General features: G+C 44.1%; 1 protein-coding gene across 4 annotated transcripts; it reads right to left on the reverse strand.

The window, feature by feature from the left end:
• Positions 1–25: 25 nt before the first annotated feature.
• Positions 26–20807, reverse strand: polq (polymerase (DNA directed), theta). 4 transcript variants are annotated; one of them, XM_086032693.1, is made up of 35 exons: positions 20525–20807; positions 20375–20435; positions 19975–20297; positions 19678–19901; positions 19388–19564; positions 19157–19287; positions 18281–18437; positions 18094–18205; positions 17823–18024; positions 17604–17745; positions 16991–17137; positions 15684–15896; positions 15471–15613; positions 14233–14422; positions 13026–13168; positions 12721–12914; positions 12331–12455; positions 11751–11994; positions 9432–10671; positions 6997–8233; positions 6227–6358; positions 5967–6157; positions 4764–4971; positions 4494–4687; positions 3969–4097; positions 3719–3893; positions 3487–3607; positions 2675–2778; positions 2499–2581; positions 2321–2422; positions 2135–2246; positions 1479–1603; positions 1085–1220; positions 929–1020; positions 26–387 (listed from the first exon to the last, which is right to left on the reverse strand). In XM_086032693.1, the coding sequence occupies exons 1-35, from the start codon at positions 20596–20598 to the stop codon at positions 274–276; spliced, it is 7497 nt and encodes a 2498-aa protein (XP_085888819.1). In that variant the 5' UTR covers positions 20599–20807; the 3' UTR covers positions 26–273. The 4 variants fall into 4 exon arrangements, 2 of the variants coding, with proteins under 2 accessions (XP_085888819.1, XP_085888818.1); XM_086032692.1 differs by having other exon boundaries at positions 19678–19904; XR_015087078.1 differs by lacking the exons at positions 26–387; positions 1479–1603 and having other exon boundaries at positions 19678–19904.
• Positions 20808–22227: the final 1420 nt, after the last annotated feature.

A 22227-nucleotide genomic window follows, 5' to 3' on the forward strand; every position in this document is an offset into this window, starting at 1 on the left:
TTTTCTGTTTTAAAGCACCATGCGCTTACGATGTCAAGATTCATTTATTTCGTTGCTCAGAGTCATGGATACGCATGTTAAGATACTAGTCAATACAGTTTGTTTTTTTAAAAATCTCAAGTTGACAGTATTCAAAATAAATATGTTCACCCAGTTCATTTACCTTAAAAAGTGCAATCATTCCATTGTTTATGCTGTGATTAAAAATATTGTAGTTAAATAAGACACAAAAGAGTACAATTCATTAAATAAGACACCAAAGAGTACAATTCATTAAATATCCAAGTCCTGCAAATTCCCCCAGCTGGGTCCTGCTTTTACTTTGGCTTTTAGCTTCACGTAAAGTTTTATTGCTGACTCCATCTCCCTCTTCACTATCTGAGCCACCTGGAAGGAAAAAAAAAAACAGGACATTGTTAACCTCTTAAGGCCCAAGAGGGGTTTTTTTTACATGCATTTTTTTATTTGTTTTTGCTATTTGGGCTTATTGGACCCTAATTAGAAGAAAAACTAAGCATCATCCTTCAGTTTTTTTTGTATTGTATACTGTATTTTGACTGTAGTATGTAATACTCTTCTGAGACCACAAGATGTAACTGCCCACATGTGTGTCCAAAACACCTACAGTTCCACAGTGCACACGCTTGTGGACACAAGAGCTAGACAATGCTGTCCACGTACGTGGCCACTGAGCCTTGGGAGGTTACGGAAAACCATAATTACCCTTTCAGCCATATTAAGTTACCCACAAGGATGCTACATAGCCAAAATGATGTATGACACTTACCACCATATTTCAATGCAAATATCTTAATACCATCATCTTTGTAAAGGCAGAAATGTTTGATAGCCGCTCTTGTACTAGATCTCATTTGAAAGTGACGCGGCACGGTTGGGCGTACATTCGTCATCTCCAACACTCTCCTACCTGTATGAGATTCTCCTCTGTAGTTTCATAGAACAGTTCATCGTGAAGCTGCAGGACAAAGTAGGCGCCTCTCCGAGGATGACTGCCCGTACCTACGGTAGACACTTCCACATGACACGTGCGCGACAGGTGGACCTGAATGCGGCTGTGCCTTACCTGCGCGCTCGTGCTCGTGAGAGAGTGGAGCTTTGGGGTATGTTTTTCTCAGCCGCCTGTGGATGTTGATGGTGGCGCGTTTAACGATGTCTGCTGCTGAGCCCTGGACGGTTGTGTTCACTGCCTGACGCTCCGCCTGGATAGGACAGGAAATTATCGGGGCGTATTATAATTCTGCCTATCTAGTCTATCGTCATGATCAATATGCAACAAACTCCCCCCCCCAGCCCAAAAAAACCATTCTTATGGTAATCTGGGTTTTTACTTTGTTAGAGCGCCCTGAATCGAGATGAAAATGAAAAATATTTCAAGTTTCTACAAACTGATCTGCTGTGAAATAGGATTTTCCACGATACATTGTTGCCATTCTTCTCTACTTGACTCGAATGCATACGTGTGCTTTGACATGAGGACTCGCGCTGGTGATCCCGGGAAGGTATCTGCGACGTCCCATCAGAGTTTCAACGTAACCATCCTTGATGCACTTCTTCACCGTTTCTCGGAGGAAACAGTTGATCCCTTCACACACAGAGCAGTCGCATGAGATCCAGTGCGCGGGAAGTCTCCAAAATTTGAGTTCTTCATTTCGAAACGATTCTTTTTGCGGTTGAAGCGTGTACTGCATTATACTGAAAATGCTTTCGAAATGTTTAGGGTTACCATTCGTGTTCGTTATGTGAACACGTGAATTTCTGAAGGCAAAGTTGGGTGTTGTTTTAAATATAGGACATGTGTAATTTTTGTAACTTTGTCTTATGTTTAGTTTGACGGTAAACTTCGTCCGGGCGGGGCAATAAACTTGAAACCTCTTTTTTGAAGAATCTGCCAAAGTGCTGCTAAAAGTGAGTTGAGGTGAGTTCACTGCCACAATACAGCGCTCGTATCAAGTTTGCACTTGCAATTCAAAGGAGAGAAAAAAAAAAAAAAAAAAAAAAAAAATTAATCAGCCCAAACACCTCATATGTGTACATCATTAGTGTACAAAACGAAACGATAACTTTCAGACCAATTACGTGAAATAGGAGAATTGATCTCTGGAGACACGCCTACCTTTGTATCTGGCCTTAAAACTCTCGATATAGCAGGCCGCGTCGTTCTCCTCCACGCCCATCTGCTCCCCTAAAGACTTGGCTCCCATCCCGTAAACGATGCCGTAGCAAATCTGGACAAAACAAACGAGACGGACTTGAGGGCTCATTGATTTGTCCGCGTTGCCACAGGCGAACCTCGACGCACCTGTTTGGCCTGCTGTCTGAGGTTGTCGTCGACGGTGTCTGGATCGAGGCTTTTCCATTCGGCGGCGATGCAGCGAAACACGTCGGCCCCCCCATTTAGCACCTGGCACACAAACGCACACGCGCCCACATTTTTCTTTCCGTTTCTCTCAAGTGTTGACTGCGCCATCCGTCCGGACCTGCAAAAGCCGTCGGTCTTTGGACAGGTGAGCCAGCACCCTCAACTCCAGCTGGGAATAATCGACCGCCAATATCATCCCGCCTGCAGCAAAACGAGGGCGAGCGCGACAAAATGTGAGACGCGGGAAAGATCACAGGTGAAAGGTCAAGGCCTCGGCCAAAACGCATCGCGGACCTGAGAAAGGTACAAAAGCGTGTCTCATGCTGACGGAGAACGACGGGCCTCGATTAGCAGTCTCGCTGGTGGGAACCGGCGGGGCCAAAGAACTTCTCTTCTCTCTGCAACAGAAAAATCTGGGTTCACACAAAAATGTACTCACAAAGCATGTGCAAATAGGAGCATCTCTGTTTTGCTTCTGTGATGCTGAATGACGTGACGTCAACCCAAACATTTTTTTTCGATGCAGGCTCACTAGTTGAAACAAGGCATTCTTGATTAATATTGCGTTTGTGGAATAAGAGTTAATCCACCTGTTTTTAGGTGTGTCAGGGGGCGGCCATTTTGTCACTTCTGTCGACTGAAAATGACATCACAACTGCTCAGGCCTGAGCAGTCGACAGAAGTGACAAAATGGCCGCCCCCAGACATGGCTAAAAACGGGTGGATTAACTCTTATTCCACAAACGCAATATTAATCAAGTTGTTTCAACGAGTGAGCCTGCGTGGAATAAAAATATGTTTGGGTTGACTTCCGCTTTAAGAATATCCATTTCAATGGACTAATGTGAAAGCAAAATTAATATGAATGGTGATTTTTAAATCATTCCTTAAAACCCCCCGACCACAAAAAAAAAAAAAAAAAGGAAAAAGTTCAGTAAAAGTAAGTTAATTGCTCAGCCCTATTTCGAAATGTGGCCGTGAAACAGAGTACAGTCTGAGGAGAGAGCCCACGCAAGCAAACTCCACATAGGAATGACCTCTGAACTGTAAGAACTGTTCAACCTGTCATGTCGCTAACCAACCTGATGGATCAGTTGTTGACGTACCCATGTTTGCTCTTGTAGCGGCCATCTTGTGAAGGCGGGCTCTCTCCCGCCACAATGGGCATGTAAATGTCAAAGTCTTTGGGCACGTTCTGTATGTTAGGCTCTGTAAAGCTCACTCGACCTAAATCAAAAGGAAAAAAAAAAAAAAAAAAAAAAAAAAAAAAAGAATACGGATACATATGAATATTTTCCATGTCCGTCTTGAAGCAGCGACGCACGTGCACGCGTGTACCCGTAGCCGTGTGCGTCTGGGCCACGGGGTAGATTCTATCCATGGCCAGCGCCGCGTGGTACTGCTTCTCCCTCTGCAGCGGGAAAACCACTTTGGTCAAAGCGTTGGTGATCCTCCTCCACTCCAGAATCACGCCAGGCAGCGGATGCAGAGGGCGGAGCTTCTCCAGAACATCCTGACAACAGCAGTTCAGTTAGGACGTCCCCGGGGACTCTCTCGCGCCATCTTCGGGTCGAAATAGGCGGTTCACCTTGGTCGTGCTGAACCGTTTCCCGAGCCGGACTCTGGCTCCGCCTCTGCGGGTGTATCCGAGGGTCTTCTTGCTCTTTGATGTGCCCACGTCACCGTTTGGAGGCAGGTGGAGCTCTAAGAACAAAACCTACAAAAGCAGGGAATTGTTTGCCATTTTGATTGCAAAAAAATATACAGTATATTTAATGACCTTTTTTTTTTTTTTTTTTTTTTTTTTTTTTTTAAATTCGGCCCCCAAAATGTTCCCTTTGCATTTCAGTGGGCATTAAACTACAGTGTTTTGTCTGTATTTAAAATTGAATTTTTGTCATAAATCTGGTTAGGCCCAACCATACATCACTTAAATTGCCCCTCCCTGGATTAAACTATTCATATGAACATTTCAATTCCATCACTTACCAGCCTTTTTTTTTTCTTTTTTTTTTTAATGGCAGAGCTCAATCCCTATCACCCAAAAACAAAGGTTTACTGTACTTCAAAAAATAAAGAAATAAAAAATAAATAAAATAAAACAGAATCAGACCTGCGCGATGTCGTCGATACATGTAAGTGAGAAGCTGTGCCCCGCCAGCTCGTACGCTTCAGATTCCAGCGCTGCCAGTTTGGCTTGCATCACGTGCTTTTGTCTCTCACATTCGTCGACACTGAATCCCAATCCGTTGAGTTCCAGCAGAGCCAGACACACTTGCGAGGGCATCTCGACGCCCCCGAAGGATTCTGCGCAGGCCGTGACAGGTCAAAGTCAAAATTGCTCAGGGTCGCGATTCTTTCATACGATCTTATCGAATCTTACCGAGCATGCCGTCTTTGTCCAGCAGAGTGTTGAGACGGTTCATGACGGCGTACACGAGCACACTCGTGGTCGCCGCCCTCACGCGGGGGCAGTGGACGTGCGCACTCCCGAGGCCGTCCAACAGAGGGAGCTCTTCTGGACAGTAGACGGCGATCATGTTGGCCAGAGTCCTCTCCTCAGTGCCAGGGTCCATCAGCCAACATGCCACCTGGGGGGAAAACATCAGCAGGGATCAAGAAAGACAGAAAATGGTTACTGAAGATGAATTTTATCACGCATGATTATGATATACGGTCTGGCTTTATAGGGGGAGAAACAAGATCTGGTCATGGATGCCACATATCTCACCGTATAGAAGTACAACCATATCGTTTTTCCCAGCCAACTAAGCAAAGAAAGGTAATGATATCAATGAAAAATACATAATGGAAAAAAAAGTGGATATTACGCCGAATCGTTATTATTGATCATTTCCAAAAAGGGATCTTAATTGAAGGCGTTTTATTTTGAAATGTCAATGAAAGAGTACGAATGACACTTGACCTACCTATGAGAATACAAACTTCCTGATCCAAAGTAGGATTGTTCGGCCTTGACAGAAATCTGCGCTTGACTACATTCCATTTCTGATGGCCCCAACAAAATGTAATCTTCATTCCCCTTTACAATGTTGAGCAAGAACCCGATTCATTTTTAAAGCTACTGGCACAAGATGGCAAAGGTAGCTGAGGTCAAAAGTCAACAAATTCCATCTTGCTTGTCTTGAGAAATGATTTTTATCTTGTGCTAATATCTTCAGGGATTATTTGAAATAGCTCTTGATTCATTTAAATGTGTTAAAACAACTTTGTAAACATACTGTAAAATGATATGAAGACAGAAAAAAAAAAAAATTGCAACTGCCTGGTGTAGTGTGACATTGGCATTTGTGTGAGCATCTGGGCGTGAGCTGTGGCCGACGTCAGATACGAAGTGTGGCCATTTTCTACCGAATGTGTTGTACTGTTCTTCCCAGATTCTAAAAATGGCAGAAAAGTGCATCAGCAACTGTGGCTCTCCTTTCCTACATGTACCCTTACCCCTGGTAAGTGTACAATGGCATCTTGAATTATGAGTTTATAAAAAATCTAAATCCCCCCCCCCCCCAATTTTTTTTTTTTTTAAATGAGGGAAAACAACACTCTACAGTGTCTGCACTCTTACCTTGGGGTCTTCACAATTTCCCTCCAAGCTGATGCCGCAGCTCAACACCAGCTTTTTGTACACCTGGATGACATCATAGGTGACGAGCGTGCCGGCTGAAGGCCGGCCGAGAAGAGCCTTCACGTGCGCTAGCCTCTCCCCCACTGGCAAAGCGTCGTCCGGATCCGGAGGGGCGAGACTTGAACTCAAACCTGGCAAGCAATGAAAACCGCATGACCTCATTCCTGTGTGTGCGTGTGTGTGTGTGTGTGCGTTTCTACCTTTGTTCTGCTTTTGCTGAAAGGATATGTAGAAAGCGTCTCTGGCTCCCCAGCAGACAGACAGCCCAATCAGCAGCAGCCCATCACTGCCCCTTACAGGAAACCCGTCAGCTGCTTGGAGCTTCTGTTGCGCTGTTTACACAAAGGGCATCCACACTGTGGTCCGACTCGACTTACGGAACACACTCTAATCACATTTTCCAGCAAATGCAAAAAAAAACAACAACAACAACAAAAAAAAAAAACAACAGCATTGATTACTTGGGATGGACCTATTATCGGCCGGGTCGATTATCGGCACCGATATTTGGCGTTTTTGATGAATATCGCCATTTTTTTTTTTTTTTTTTTTAATCTGATGGCCGATAATCAATTTTAAGTTAAGTTGAAATCAAAACAAAGACGTGAATGTTTAACATTTGTCATTTAGAAATTTTGGAGAACTTCATTTAGTGTAGCTAGCTCCCTGAACTTTTTGTTTGAATTTTATATCAAAAATGTACTGTATATTGTCAAAAATTTCTTTATAATATTTTAAAATAATTTAAGAAATCAATGTTATGCACATCTGAAAAATTGTAGAATAAACATATGCTTAAAGACGTTGAAAGTTCTTTTTTTTTTTTTAGATTTTGACGCCATTTTTTTCCTTTCTACTGAAAACGAATATCGGCTCCAAATATCGGTTATCGGCCTCCTTGACTACTAATAATCGGTATCGGCCCTGGAAAAAAAAAAAAGCACATCTCTATTCGATCTCTATTGATTACCTCTCTTATGTTTCCCTCCTATTTCCTCTTCGGGCTGCTGCTGGCGCCCGACCACTTCACAGGCCAAAGCCAGGGAGTAGCGTTCTTTCGTTTTCCATTCCGTGACGAACGTGTGGAAAAGGCGCTTGTCACTCGAAACGTCGATGATGGAGAAGGCGCCGCAGTTGCTGGAGGAGAGCGACGCATCTTGGGAGAGCTGAAGAGAGAAGCCCTCGTAGGAGTCCGGCGACACGCTCTCGGGGGCCGGCCGCAGCGCGGCGCCGTCGGGAGAAGGGCTTCGATCCGCGCGAGTCCGGCGTCTGGACCGGGGCGTTCCCTTGCTCCGCTGCTTTGATTCACATTCTGGACGTCTGCCAGACGGGACGCCTGACTCATTCAGCGGCGGGACGGTGTGAGACGTAGTGGTGAGCTTGATTCTGGGCGTCACAGGCGGCGTCTCCTGAGTGGGCGGGATCAAGTCCCCAGCAGAGCCGGGCCTCTGCGTTTGGCTCTCCGTTGCCTCTCTTGATGCTCGTGGCTCAACGGAATCTGACTTTGTATTGGCAGGCTTTGGGTATTTTTTCCGCCCCTGCATGGACGGAGGGGACTCTTCGGGGGCCTGCACACGATACGAAGGAGGAATTTGTTTACTACCGTCTACGTGGCCCAATGTAGAGTCTTGCACAGGCTGATCAGACATACTGGGCCAGCAATCGAAGATGGCCTGCAAACCGGGACTGCAATAAAAGTTGCTCTGAGGTGCAGCGTCGGCATGTGATTGTTTTGAAATGACATCATCCGACGGTACGCAGATGACTTCCCGTTCCTGCTTGTTACATTCCGCACTCAGCCTTCCCCGGCCGGTTCCGGGCAGTGGAAATTGCGGCGATGTTAGTTGCTCCTCAGGAAGAACGTCACCTTCCAGGCGAAAGGCCTCCCGTCTTTCCAGGAAATGCTCGCCCACCAGCAACGAGTCGCCCCACTCCGACAGGTTGAAAGAAGACTCGCCCCAGCGGATGGCTTCGTGGTCATCGGCCGCCCGGTTGACAAGGGGCTCGCTGCGACGTTTTTCCCGGGGGTGGATGCCTCTCGCCTGCTGGCTGCCCTGCGCCGCGCAGGCTAATACGTCCTGGTCCGTCTGGCGTGGGCTCGGAGAGTTCTCATACAGGCTGTCGAACAAGAAGCTGCTGCTTCTGTTCGGATCCTCCTCGGCAGCAGTAACGCTGTTACGGTCATCCGCGTTATTGACAGTAGGATTCTGCAAAAACATCAAGAACCCCTGGATATAACATTCATTGCCATTTGTTTCTACTGACATTGAACACACATTAAGAAATCAACCCAAACATGTTTTTTTTTTTTTTCAAGAATATTTTCCAGCAGGCCTACTAGTTGAAACACGGCATTCTGATTAATATTGCGTTTGTGGAATTATGAGTTAAGCAGCAAAATCCACCCCTTTTTAGCCATCTCCGGGGGCGGCCATTTTGTCACTTCTGTCGACTGAAAATGACATCACAACCTGTGATGCTGTGATGTCATTTTCAGTCGACAGAAGTGACAAAATGGCCGCCCCCAGAGATGGCTAAAAAGGAGTGGATTAACTCTTATTCCACAAACGCAATATTTATCAGAATGCCTTGTTTCAACTAGAGGGCTTGCATCAAACAAATTCTTGAAAAAATGATTAAGTACTTTTTTTGCGGCTTCACTGCACCCAATACAGTACAAAATTGTTTAATTTTTTTTTCGGACTAAAAATACCCAGTAGTGTACAAAAATATTTTAAATGAATACATGAAAACAAAAAAAAAAACTGAAACTGTTTGAAAAGTTTTAAACAAACTTATCATGTTGGTGCTTGGGGGGGAAGGACAACGGCAAACATCTGGTCGTGTTCATGAGCTACAGTGCGCTTACTTTTTTCACCTCTGTTACTATTATATGCCATAGATGAGGGCTTTACAAAAAACACCTGTGTACTGTATCAAAAACAGCATGTCCAAGAGACGTGTTGAGTAAATAAAAAAACAACAATAAATATGAATAAGGCTCCTTTTGAGCTGTGTGCTTAAGAGCGATGCATTAGCTTAGCATCGCTGTGCATTTGATGGGACAGCCCGGCTAACATGGCCGCTCTGTTTTGTACATGTGTGAGTTTTGATGGGAAAGTCGCCCCCGCCAAAATGGCCGCCACATTGATGCTCTACTCCACTCGAGAGCAGTGCAAACCGGAAACTCTTCACCAGTCTTTGGCCGTTAAATTGCGGCCAATTCTGGAAGTGGAACAGACTTCGAAAGGTACTGAGCAAAGGTCAGTTTTGAGTGGACAAGAGACTATTTTCTGTCCGTTGGTTCCGGGTCGGTGAAATCAAGGTTCCGCTGTATTTATTTGCATTTAGTAGCATTTGTTGGCAACAAGTACATGTGGAAATATGATTGATTTCATCACTCACCTGATGACTGTCGTTAAGGATGAGCTCCATCTGGCTATCGGTCAGAGAAATATTGAACGAGGGGCATTTGCCGTTCACGGCTTCAAATCCGGCACGTCCTCCGCCTTTGTTTTCCTGCTCCGCACCAGCTTCTGCCATGGCCTCGTTTTCAATACGACCCCGTTCGTTCGAGTCCCGCGGACGTCCGCCGTTTCCGTGGCCGTGTTCCAATTCTGGCCGGACAATTATCCGTTCGGTCCGAGCGTCCAGTTGGAAACTGTCACCAAACGTCTCTTCTCCCGGTTTGACCTCTGGCTGCACGTCATCGTTTCCTTCTTCTCCAGCGTAGAGCTCTGGGGACGAAAACGGGTCCGCCCGCGCGGCCTCCGCCCACCTTTGCTCGGTCTCCGGCGAGAATGCCGGAGCAGGACGAGAGGAGTGTGACGCGTCTGCTTGTTTCTCCAGACCGAGCGTGGGCGGAGCCTCTTGAGCGGGGCCAGGCGCAAAATCGGCGGCGCGCGAAGCCAGTCCGATCGAGTCTTGTGGCTTTTTGTCACTTTGAATGGATTGAAGGACTTTGTTTAGGATCCTTGAATGCTTGAGCTTCCCCGGCTGCATTGGCGACGCGCCAAGCCTCGAAGCGTTGCCAATGTCTGCCGTCTTTTGTTCGTCGTCCGACCTGGAACTTGGCGCTCTCAACCGGCAAAGAGGCATTAGCGGGGGATCTGGTTCAGGAGGTTGTTGGAGTCGAAGCGTCGGGCTGGACACAATCTCGGCCAGTTCTTGTGTCAGGCTTCTCGCTGGAACATCAGGCTGACGAGTTTCTTTTCCGGTGACAACTTCACTTTTTGTTTCATCGGCTTTGGGTCCTTTTCCCTGCTTACTCGAGTCGATAATGCTTTGCCGATCTAGTTTTGTCTTGATATCTGTCATCTCGGGTTTGCAATTGCCACAACCTCCTCGAGGTTCTCCTTGATCCCGCCGTGAAGTTGTATCGGCGGCCGCCGCCTTGTTTTTGCCAACGGTATCTTGCTCTTGGTGGCTTTCAACGCCATCAGCCTGACCGCCGGAGGGAATCGTTGCTGGGTCCCACTGAATGCCCAGCTGTGCCAAATCTCCTTGAAGAAGGAGCTTTGCCTCGGATACGATGGCAACGGCCGCTTCCTGCTCGGTCAGAGCCCGCCCGCCACTCGCCCACACGCAGCGGAGGTTCCGTCGCTCCACAGCCTCCACTTCGCTTTCATCCGCCGCTCGCTTGGAGCTGAGGGAGAACAGTCGACTTACATCCAACCATCCATTACAATTACAATAGCTCATGAGTTCAATTTGTGATTCATTGGTTGTACAATGGCTGCCTATTCATCACAGGATTTACATTACAGACCCACCCACAACAGCTGTGAGATTTTTTTTTTTTTTTTTTTTAGATTTAGATTTTTATAGTTTAAAGTGGAAGTCAACCCAAACATCTTTTTTCCAAGAATATGTTCTATGCAAGCGCACTAGTTGAAACAAGGCATTCTGATAAACATTGCGCAGGTGGAATTAGAGTTAATCCACCCGTTTTTAGCCATCTCCGGGGGCGGCCATTTTGTCACTTCTGTCGACTGAAAATGACATCACAACAGCTCAGGGCTCAGGTAACAACCGATCACGGTTGAGCCGTTTTCTGAAGCCCAACCGTGATTGGTCGTTACCCGAGCAGTTGTGATGTCATTTTTAGTCGACAGAAATGACAAAATGGCTGCCCCCAGAGACAGCTAAAAACGGGTGGATGAACAAATATTGCGCAAACGCAATATTAATCAGAATGCCTTGTTTCAACTAGCGGGCCTGCTGGGAACATATTCTTGAAAAAAGGTGCGCCATGATCGGTCGTTACCTGAGCCCTTAGCAACTGTGATGTCATTTTCAGTCGACAGCAAGTGGCAAAATGGCCGCCCCCTGAGATGGCTAAAAATGGGCAGATTTTGATGCTTAACTCATATTCCACAAACTCAACATTAATCAGAATGCCGTGTTTAGACTAATGAAGGTGCATAGAACATTGTAAAAATAATATAATAATAATAATAATTTGGGGTTTAATTCCCTATAAATACATTTGAACTAATCAAAACACACTTTTTAGACACATTGTGAACATGCATTTTCGGGCGTTGAAATTCGTTCAACAGAATAACCCGCAACACAGCGGGACCGTGATAGGTGAACTGCGATATTGCAAGGGATGTTGGCAGTTACGCAGAGTTTTAAAACATGTTTATAAATACTCTATAATAAAATGTTGCCAATGAACCACACTTGGAGCACATTTTTCCCACGCTCAAACCCTCCTACCTCTTAAATGGGACAGCGTTCCTCAGCGCTTTCTCCACATCGGCTACCGAAGCCCTGGCGAGTTCAGCCACAGTGCACAAGCCTTGTGCGTAGAGAGCTCGGGCCCGTGTCGCAGTCAGAAGGGAAACCCTCACTAGGTCCACAAGTTCACGTTGGACGCCGAAGCTCAGCCTGGTCTGGTACTGCGACAGCAGCAGCTCCATGTTGCCCCAGCCCAGACGCCTGCAGAACACTGTCACCATACCTTTGGGATGAATCAAGCAGCCATTAAAAAATAATGGCGTGCCTTTGGTCGACTTGACTCATTCGCTGCCATTGACGTATTTACACGTCTTTTCACAGTCCAGCCACGCAATCCCGGGAACTTCTTTTTTTTTTTTTACTTCAATTTTTTTCAAACGTTAGAGTAAAAGAGGGTTTGAAAATGTCTGGCAGTGGATGAGATAAAGCAAGCTCTATTTGCTGTATTTTCTGAATCCGGCGGAATTCGCACACATTAGAATGTGATGTGCAGAATTTGATGTTGAAATAATTGGTATCTGCTATTCCCATCCACATTTTGTCATCCGGTCACGAGTACCTGCATATGTGGCAGCAGATTGTTGGAGAGACTGCAGCTGCCCACGATTGCAGCTGTATTTGGATGCCACTGCTGCCAAAGGCACCTCTTGCACCAGATCCTGCAGCACCAGAGTGGTGAAGAACCTGTGAAGGCATACAAAAGACAGATGTCGTTTTTTTTTTTTAATTCACGCAAACATTTTGAAATTAGTGAATGTACATTTGGTTTTGATAATCAGAAATCAATCAATCATTCATCCACATTTAGATCAACGTTGATATTTTCTCTTGAGGGAGAATATAAAGCTTGTATTAGCATTAAGCTAACTCTTTCTGCATTGAGCCAAGCAGTGCATATTAACACATCCTGCAATTATTGCTGGCATCTTGACATCAATGTTTGCATTGCCTTTTATGAATTGCCATTTGTCTGCGTTGCTTCTCAGTCTTGGCGACAAGTTTTCCCCCGACCGAGCGAGCCAGGAAACCCTCCTGGACGCCCACCGACTCAGCCACTCTCTTCATCGATGACGACAGCTGCTCCCACAGACGGAAGAACTGATACCAATCTATTGTGGTCCACTCTGCATACAATGGAGTGATCTGGCGGGGAAAGTTTTCGAGAGCATTTCTGCATTTGCACTTTGTCCCTATGGATCCTCGGTTGTACAATCACTGGCGCGAGTGGAAATGGGTTTTGAAAAACGATTATACCAGGTAGAGAACGTGCAGGTCATTTTCCAGCACAAAGCCTTTCATAGCCCGCTGCAGATCTGCAAATATTCCCAGCGCCTCGGTAGGAGAGAGGGAGGATGACAGCGTGGCGGCACCGAGTTGAGTGGGACAGTATTGCTCCTCTGTGAATGCGCACACACAACCAGCGGGTCAGAAGGATTTTATGAGGACGCAAAAAAAGACAAGGAGATTGCTGCTTCAAAGTCCCCACTCAAGAGTTAATCTCAAATAAATGTGTCTTGTGGAAGAGAGGTTTTGGTCAGTGTCACAAACAATTTGTGAATAACAACATGGTTATTCCATCCATCCCAGCTTTCTTTGGGCAGTGGGCAGGGTACCACCTGAATTGGTCACCAACCAATAGCAGACAATGGTTCGTTATTAGGGTTATAATTTGTGATGTGATAATCGTACCGTATCATATTTGTTTTTTTCTAATATATTTGCAAAAACGGAATATTTACGGTAATCCGCCTTGTATATTAGAGTGTCTTGGCTTGTGCAGCTGTACCTAATGAAATGTCTGGTCAGAAATACTACGCCACCAGTCTTATTTGTATTTGGTATTTGTTGTTTTAGCTATGCTATCATGAGCATTTATCATTACTTCTCAGTCTTTTGATTTGAAATAGAATTAAATCAAAGAAGAAACATGTTCCCTATAGGTTCAAGTGTCAAACATTTTTGTGTGAAGTCGACCCACCCACGCTTGAGGAATTACAGTCTCTGTTCAACCAAAACGGAACGTGTCCTTAGGGCTGTGCAACGAATCGGAATTTAATTACGATCACGATTATTACACTCCACAATTACAAAATGTGCATCGTCGTAAACAAATATTTTTAATATTCATTTACATCCAACGCACTATGTTTGTTTACACAAAGAAATGATACATTTACACATTTTTTATTTTATAATAACTAATTTGATCAATTTTGTTTGGTCCAAAATGAACTTACACGGTGTTTCAAAGAAATGTATTTGTCCTCCTATTTTTTTACGTTTTAAAAAATAAACGATCGTCTGAATAATCGTGATTGAAATCATTACCAAAATAGTCGTGATTAAAACATTTTTCGTAAATCGAGCAGCCCTGCGCGTCCTACGATTCAATCAAAACATCTCCTCGAGAAAAGGCAAGAAAAACAATGGCAGCTTGTGCTGCCTTTTGCACCCTACTTACCTTCGCTGTTTTTTTGGACATTGATAAATTCATTCTCCATGAGCCAGTCAACACAGGCCTCAATTGCCCCCTTATTGCTCTCTTCCTTCGACTCCTGTTGGCTGTTGCATTTCGTGCTGGCAGCCAGAAGTGAACATGAGGCATATAATCTCACATCCTGGGGAGTGCTGGCTACTCCTCCCACAATGATCTGCAGGTAGGGGTGACGTCATGAGTAAAAATCGGAGATAGACCGATATGTTCTTTTTTTTTAGGGCCGATACCGATTATTACTAGTCAAGGCTACCGATAACCGATATTTGGAGCCGATATTAATTTTTCGTAAAAAAGAAAATATTCGCATCAAAATTTTATTTAAAAAAAAAAAAAAAATCTTAATTTTGTTAAAACGTCTTTAAAAAGGGAAGTCAACGCAAACATTTTTTTTTCCAAGAATATGTTCTATGCAAGCCCACTAGTTGAAAGAGGGTATTCTGATAAATATTGCGTTTGTGGAATAAGTGTTAATCCACTCGTTTTCAGCCATCTCTGGGGGCGGCCATTTTGTCTTCTGTCGACTGAAAATGACATCACAACTGCTCACAACTACCAATCACGGCTCACCTGTTCTCTGAATCTGAGCCGTGATTGGTTGTTGTGAGCAGTTGTGATGCCATTTTCAGTCGACAGAAGACAAAATGGCCGCCCCCAGTCATGGCTAAAAACGAGTGCATTTTGCTGCTTAACTCATATTCCACAAACGTTAATCAGAATGCTGTGTTTCAACTAGAGGGCCTGCTGGGAACATATTCTTGAAAAAAATATGTTTGGGTTGACTTCCGCTTTAAGCATATGTTTATTTCATATTTTTTCAGATTTGCATAATGTAGATTTTTTCGGGTGTTATTATTACTCAAATTTTTTGACAATACTGTATACATTTTTGTTACCAAATTGCAACAAAATGTTCGGGGATCACCCAGGGTCCTCAGCATGTCTTAAAAAGTGAAATGAAAACACTTAAAATAAAAATAGCTCCATATAGTTTTCGACAATAAATGAAGTTCTCCGAAATTTCAAAATGACAGAAAATTGAACTTTCACACAGTTTTAAATTGATTGATTATCGGCCATCAGATGTTTTAAAAAGGCGGATGCCGATATTCGTCAAGACGCAGAATATCGGCGCCGATAATCGGCCCGGTCGATAATCGGTCCATCATCATGACATCAATGTGGTCAATGAGTGACATTCAGACCTCCAGAATGGCTCGCAGCATGCTGGTGGTGACACCGTCTCCCTCGCTTCTCACCAAGCAGCTCCTGATTGGCTGAAGATCACCTGTGAGGAGACTGATACCTTTCTGACGCTCCGCCTCCTTACACACCAGCACACTCTCACCTGGAACGAGGACAAAGACGTCATGATCCAACAAATGCGATCGTTTTCCCGGACTTGTCGTCTTTCGTACCCGTGGTGTCCACTCCTTTCCTCCCCGCCCGTCCGGCCATCTGTTTGTACGTAAGCGGGTCCAGCAGGCGTCCGTTGAAGGTCGGAGTTCGAATGATGACCCGGCGGGCGGGGAGGTTGACCCCAGACGAGAGAGTGGAGGTGGCGGCCAAGATCCTGACCACGCCCTGACGGAAAGCTCCCTCCAACACGTCACGTTCGTCAAACGTCAAACCTGCAGAGACCCGTTTTATTCCGAATGAACTCAGCAGAGGAGATGAGAATTTTTCATTCGCTCAATTTCCGACATCAAGATTTTCGAGCGCCTTGCAGCTGTAGTCAATTTTATGTATATATTAAAGTGGACATATTGTGGAAATTTTACTTGCAAGAATTATGGAGGAGGACTTGGAACGCTCCTTGCGGTCGAAACGTCCTCTTTTGCTTAGCACTCAGATGTCTTTCGCTTATTTGGAAACTGTGCTGAATATCAAGAACTCATGCGATTGTATTTCAAAGCAATTCAATTGAACTCGCCTACGGGTGAAAACGCTCCCATTGTTGCTTTTGTTTACCCGGAAAGATGACCCAGAAGTACATAAACATGCATTTAAAAAAAAAACAAAAAAAAAAAAAAAAAAAGCGTTCACTTGCAGAAAAAAAACTTTGCAATGGAACGCAAACTTTGCAAGGGAACGCAAAGTTATTTTTTTTACTTCCATGTCACCTTAGGGGCTCCGTATTAAGTTCAGAAAAGGCAAGAAAAAAATAAATAAAATAAAATTTAAAAAAAAAAAAAATGGATGGTGGGGAGAGGGCAGCACGGACTGTCTATTCTCCAAAAATAAATGTTGGTAACTAATCTATTCAATGACACCACGCTTGCTAATCAGCACTAGCTTTGCAGTTAGCAAAAAAAAACTTAGCATAAGTTGAAAGGCTTCGTATACTTTCCAATATTTCCCCATTTGTTCAAGTCACTTTTTAAATACCGTCCCACCAGGATACCGTTTGCTTGTGCGCGCCACATCCAGTCGCTCGTCATAAGTAGGACGGCACCGTCTTCCTATTGGTCAATGCCGAAGAACCAATCGAAGGACGACGTAGGACATGTCACACTACGCGGCAAGGCGAACAAAAATTCTGACACGGCAGAATTTCGTGGTGGTGGTCGTGAAGCGTCCCAAACGACCAATCGTTGATGACGTCACACAACGATGCTTCAAGGCAACTCAAAATCGGCTACGAGCGCCTACGTTTGCGTCTGCCGGCCCAAAATCGGGCGATATTCGTGTAGTCTGACATCGGCCAAAGTGGTTGTGTGTTTACCAGCATGGTGAAAGGCCACCCCCCACGGCACAGTGCGCTTCAGAATTGGATCCAATCCGGCTGGAGTCCGACTCAACTGGGCTATGACATCCACTAGACGCTCCTGATCCAAGCACACTGGTTGGGGTTCGGAATCACCTTCACGTTCTGAAACATATTCAGATGAGAAATACAGTTGAAACCTTTGCATATTCACGGTTCGGTATTAGCCGATTCATCTTTTTTAACCGAGCTATTTCGTGGCATTTATTGGCAATTAAACTCCCTTTGAGGATGTGTCAATTATTGTCATATTTTCACGATTTGTGGCAGGGCTCGGTCCCGGTGTATATTGTATTATATTTAAAAAAAAGAATGCTTTTTTTTTTTTTTTTTTTTTTTTTTTTTACATTCACAGACTGTAACAACATGATGATGACCAAGAAAACAAGAGAACTGATTATTAATTGAAAATCATTTCGCTTCGTCAATCGTTAATTGAGACGTTTAACTCTAAGGCGCTGACTTTTTCTTTTATAACTCAAACATAAAAATAAATACTATGTTGCCTTGAAAATACAGTAAAAATGTCATTCTGTATTGTATTGTCTAAATGTGTGAATCAGGAAATTACCAGCATGTTTGAGGTTGTAGAACTCTCGGGCAATACTGTCGGCCAGTTTCTCACACCAGTTCTTGGAGGGGCAGAAGAGCAACACGGAATGGCCCTCCCGCACCGTCTCATAACACAAACTGACTATGTGCTCGTCATCGCCCTGAATGAATGTACAGTAGCGGTTATTTTTTTTTTTTTAACGAGTCACACATGAACCTTACACTCGGTATCATTTACCTTTATTGAGAGTGCTGGAGTGAATTTTCGAACCACGGAGAGGCTCTTGTCGTAGATGCTGCAGCCCACCTTTAGATGCTCCTGCAAGGGCACCGGTCTGTAGTTGGTCTGGTAAAGCTCTGCACCTAACCACTTGGCCAGGAGGGACAAGTTGGGCAAAGTGGCACTCATACCTACTATCTGCACCCCTTCGGAAAGTGACCTATCGGAACAGGAAATCTTGTCAGAAATAAAAAAATAAAAAAAAAATGCAAAAACACAAGACACAAACCCGACGGTGTTGCGCTTCTGCGCAACGTAGCGAATTTTGGTCAAGAGAAGTTCAAGCAGATATCCCCTTCCGGAATCTCCAACCATGTGCAACTCATCCACCACGACCATACCTAGAGGCAGAAATATCAACATGTCCAAGTCACGCACGACGGGCACTGGCAAGCTAACTTTCGCAGTGGTATTACCTAGCGAAGCCATGTTGCCTTCTTCTAGTAGTCTGTTAATGAGAGAGTTGGCCTTCTCTATGGTGCAGACGGCCACATCCACGGCGGTCAAACCGCCAGCGGCTGATGTGTTTCCCATGAAGCCATCCACACGTACGCCAGCCTCTTGAAATATGCTCTGCAGGGTCACATAAAGCTATGAACTACACCGTTTACTAGGGATGGAATAATTAATCGAAAATCGATTTAAAATTGACTCGCCCCGATTAATCGACACGATTAATCGAAAAATCGAGTTGAGTTGATTAGATTTGTCTAGAAAATTATGTCCCGAAAGCCAAATGTCATTGCGTATTGCGTTTGTGGATGGCTACAGAACCACACTCGTGTACGGAGACAAACATGGTAGAATTTTTTTTAAAAAATCGAATCGAATCGAAAATCGGGAACTGAAAATCGAATCGAGTCGGGGCCTGAGTGAATCGTTACATCACTACCACTTACACAAGTATTTACCATAACCTGCCTGATGCTCTTCACCTGAAGGTAGGACTGCTCGATTATGAAAAAATATATATTAATCACAATTACTTTGGTAATAACTCAAATCACGATTTTCAATCACTTTTTGGTACAAAACAAGAAAACGGTTAAGCGTAAAAAAGACAAATACATTTTTTAGAAACACTATAATTATGTAAGTTCCTTTTGGACTGAACAAAATGTATAAAATGAGTTATGAAATTAAAAAAAAGGTGCAAATACATGAATTCACGTAAACAGTGTGTTGGATATAAAAGCATGTTAATCATTTGGTTTTTTTTACGATGATGCCAATTTTGTAATCGTGGAGTGTAATAATCGTAATTGTAATTGAATTTCGTTTAATTGCCCAACCTGAAGGTAGTGCATCTTCTCCTTGGCCACAGAAACAAATGGCAAAATCAGGAGGGCTTTTCTTTTAGTCTCCAACACACGCTTCAGCATCAGCAACTCAGACACCAGAGTCTTTCCAGCACTGGTCGGAGCTATAAAATGAGAAGAATACATCCATTTTTTTAAAAAAAAATAATAATAAAATACTTAAAATGGCTTGTTTTAACTCAATGGAGATGTACAATGCCTTACCAGAGTAGACCAGGTTCCCTCCGTGCACAACCTGACCAAGGCTGAGGCACTGAGCCTGCCAGTCAAACATGTGGGTTACGCGGTGTTTGTGGTAACACTCCAAGACTGGAGTGGGTAAACCCCAACTGGATAACAACAGCTTGTCCGACTGTGCGTCAGGAACACGCAAAGCCAAGCCTGTGCAGGGGAGTACGCACCCATCAAGCAGAGTCAAATGTTTGAAGTTGAATGATGCTCTAAACTTTTAGTTGATACAGAACCCATGACAAATTGATCTTAGGCTGTTTTACCTGGCTGAGGTAAGGTGTCATTTAAAGTACAGAGCTCTAAGCCGCTGGGAATTGTCAGCACGGAGGCCGACTGATTCTGCGGTGACTGCTGCAGTTTGGACCTCTTCACGGCAGCAGCCACGTGTGTGGGACTGAACAAAATGTAGTCCCCAGAAACATCATGAGACTGACCTACACTCGTATTCTCAAGTCCTTTTCTATCCTTGTTGGAGGAAAGCTTCTGCCTGCTGAAATGCAAACAGTAAGATATCAACAGCAAAAAGCAAACATATGTGCTAAGCGCAAGTTAAGACTCACAAAGTGGATGTTTGAGCCTCTTCTCTGACACTTGCAGACGCTGGTGCTGAAATATTGCTCTTCTGATACCCAACAGTCTGTTGTGATTCCTCCGAGTCCTCGCTGAAAAGAAGCCGTTGAGCGAGGTCTTTGCAGTCGGCTCGGCTAGATGGTTTCTTGCGATTTTGTTTCAAGGCATTTTCCTGGGTGCTGTGAAATTCAGAGTCTGCAGAAACGTGTGCCTCCTTCTGTGCATCAGATACATTCTTCCCAGGGTCGTTCACCTGCATTACATTCAAGATCTCTTCATCGAGAGCCAGCGTGGAGTCTCCGAGCGCGACACCCTGCAGGATACAAACCAGTGATCTCTTGTGTAAGGATGTGTCATTCCACAAATACAATACACTGATGTCCAACTCACCATTGTGCCTGACGGACAATGGGTTGTCTTTAACAAGTCGTCACTGTGAGCGGGCTCGTCGCTGGTATGCCGGATAGCAAAAAGTTATCATATTTCTCCGCGAAAAGATGTAATCGTGCATATCTTTAAAACCTACTCAAGAAAACTTACAACTTTTTCTTCTTGATCTTGTGCTGACCCATGTAGCATTTTCTTTTCAAAGGAGGACCACCGGGAGCACTCATGTTGTGCTGAATTTGATGAGCGCGTTTGAAGGCTGCCGTTACTTAGCATGACATCAGTTTGTTTTCCGTCACCGATTTTAAAAATACTTTTGAATAACGGGAGAAAACAACTGGCGAAAAAGTAAAACAACCTAGAACTGCTGTGATTTGTGAGAGGAAACATATATACGTTGCTTGCGCATTACCACGAATTCAAAAGTTCCGCTGGTTGTTCCACAGAAAATAGTCCGACGGGAAATTTTAGGAGCACGTAAAAGTTCCTGCACATTTTTTTTTTTTAACAAAACATTGTCTTCCGACAGATTTTATGTGACTGCTGCTGCTTAATTTAGTCGTTGTCTTTCCTAAATTAACATAATCTGCAACTGTTTGGCGTGCACCAGTTGAGTACTGTATTGTACGCGTTGTAAAGAGAAGAAGCACGCGTAAAAAAACCCAATCTTGTGTGTGCGTGTGGACGGTAAATATGACTATTTACGCAATCCAGTTGTCCTACAATCATCAACAATTTGCCTATTTTCTGACATGTTACACAACAAATCAGTAAATGAATCAGAAATAACAGTGGGGAACAATTTTGGGGAAAAAAATCTGTTGTTACATTTTCATGCTGAATCAAACTAAAATTGGCATGCAAAATTGCAGTTGTTTTTTTTTTCTTTTCATTTTTTTCTCCACAGCTTACCAGATAAGCAAAATTCCATTTATTAGCTGTAGTAAGAGCTGCCAGCCCATTACAATTGCACTCATCTACGGCTATGTGGCAACTTGTTTGTGCAGTCACAATTGAGACAGTGTGGTGAGAGGTGTGTGCAGCTCCCAATAGGTCTGTACTATAAATATCTGCAAACCGAAAGCTCTCATTGTCTTTTCTCTTAACCTTGCAACCATTGACATACCGTTGTTAAGTTCCATTTTGTTTTATGTTCAAGTTGGCCAAAATCCTTCGCAAGCCATTGATATGAAGATGAAGACTAGATAGGCCAGCACAGCGTCACTGCCAGCTAACCGATGCGCGTATGTGGCGGCCATGTTGGTGGAAGTCGATATTCCCATTATAGGCAACGCATGGACATTGCAATTAATTGCAATCTGCTAATTTCTCAACCGATTGTCATGAGGTTGACCATTTTGTCAACGCCAAAAAAACTAGCCCCCCCCCCCAAAAAAAAAAATTTTTACCTGTGAAAGGTTGCTCCCTGTTAGCTTATCGTAATTGTATGTGTCATCTTCCAAACCACTCATCCTGTAATGTACCTATTGGAATCTGGGCACCGTACACTACAATGTAGTAGTACAGAGAAAAAAACGCTTTTTGAGGGCACGTGTAATATTCAAGTGTATGTTATTCTTGAGAAATGACGGTACTACAGCTGTGCATCATAAGATTGCTGCCGTGCTCAGAGTCCTTTAGATGGGCATCTGCTTTGCTAAAAATCTGTCATCTGTCGTACAGCGTACCGCCACTATTGCTGGGATAGAGCGAAAGCCAGCCCACGAATACAGAAAATGAGCATATGATTAATTGCCCACTATAAATGCATTTTCCTTTTTTTTTTTTTCACTATTGCTGGGATAGAGAGAAAGCCAGCCCACAAATACAGAAAATGAGCATATGATTAATTGCTC

The sequence above is a fragment of the Filicampus tigris genome, chromosome 6 (assembly GCF_054856515.1).
Source record: "Filicampus tigris isolate MCC_2025a chromosome 6, RoL_Ftig_1.0, whole genome shotgun sequence".
Lineage (NCBI taxonomy): Eukaryota > Metazoa > Chordata > Actinopteri > Syngnathiformes > Syngnathidae > Filicampus > Filicampus tigris.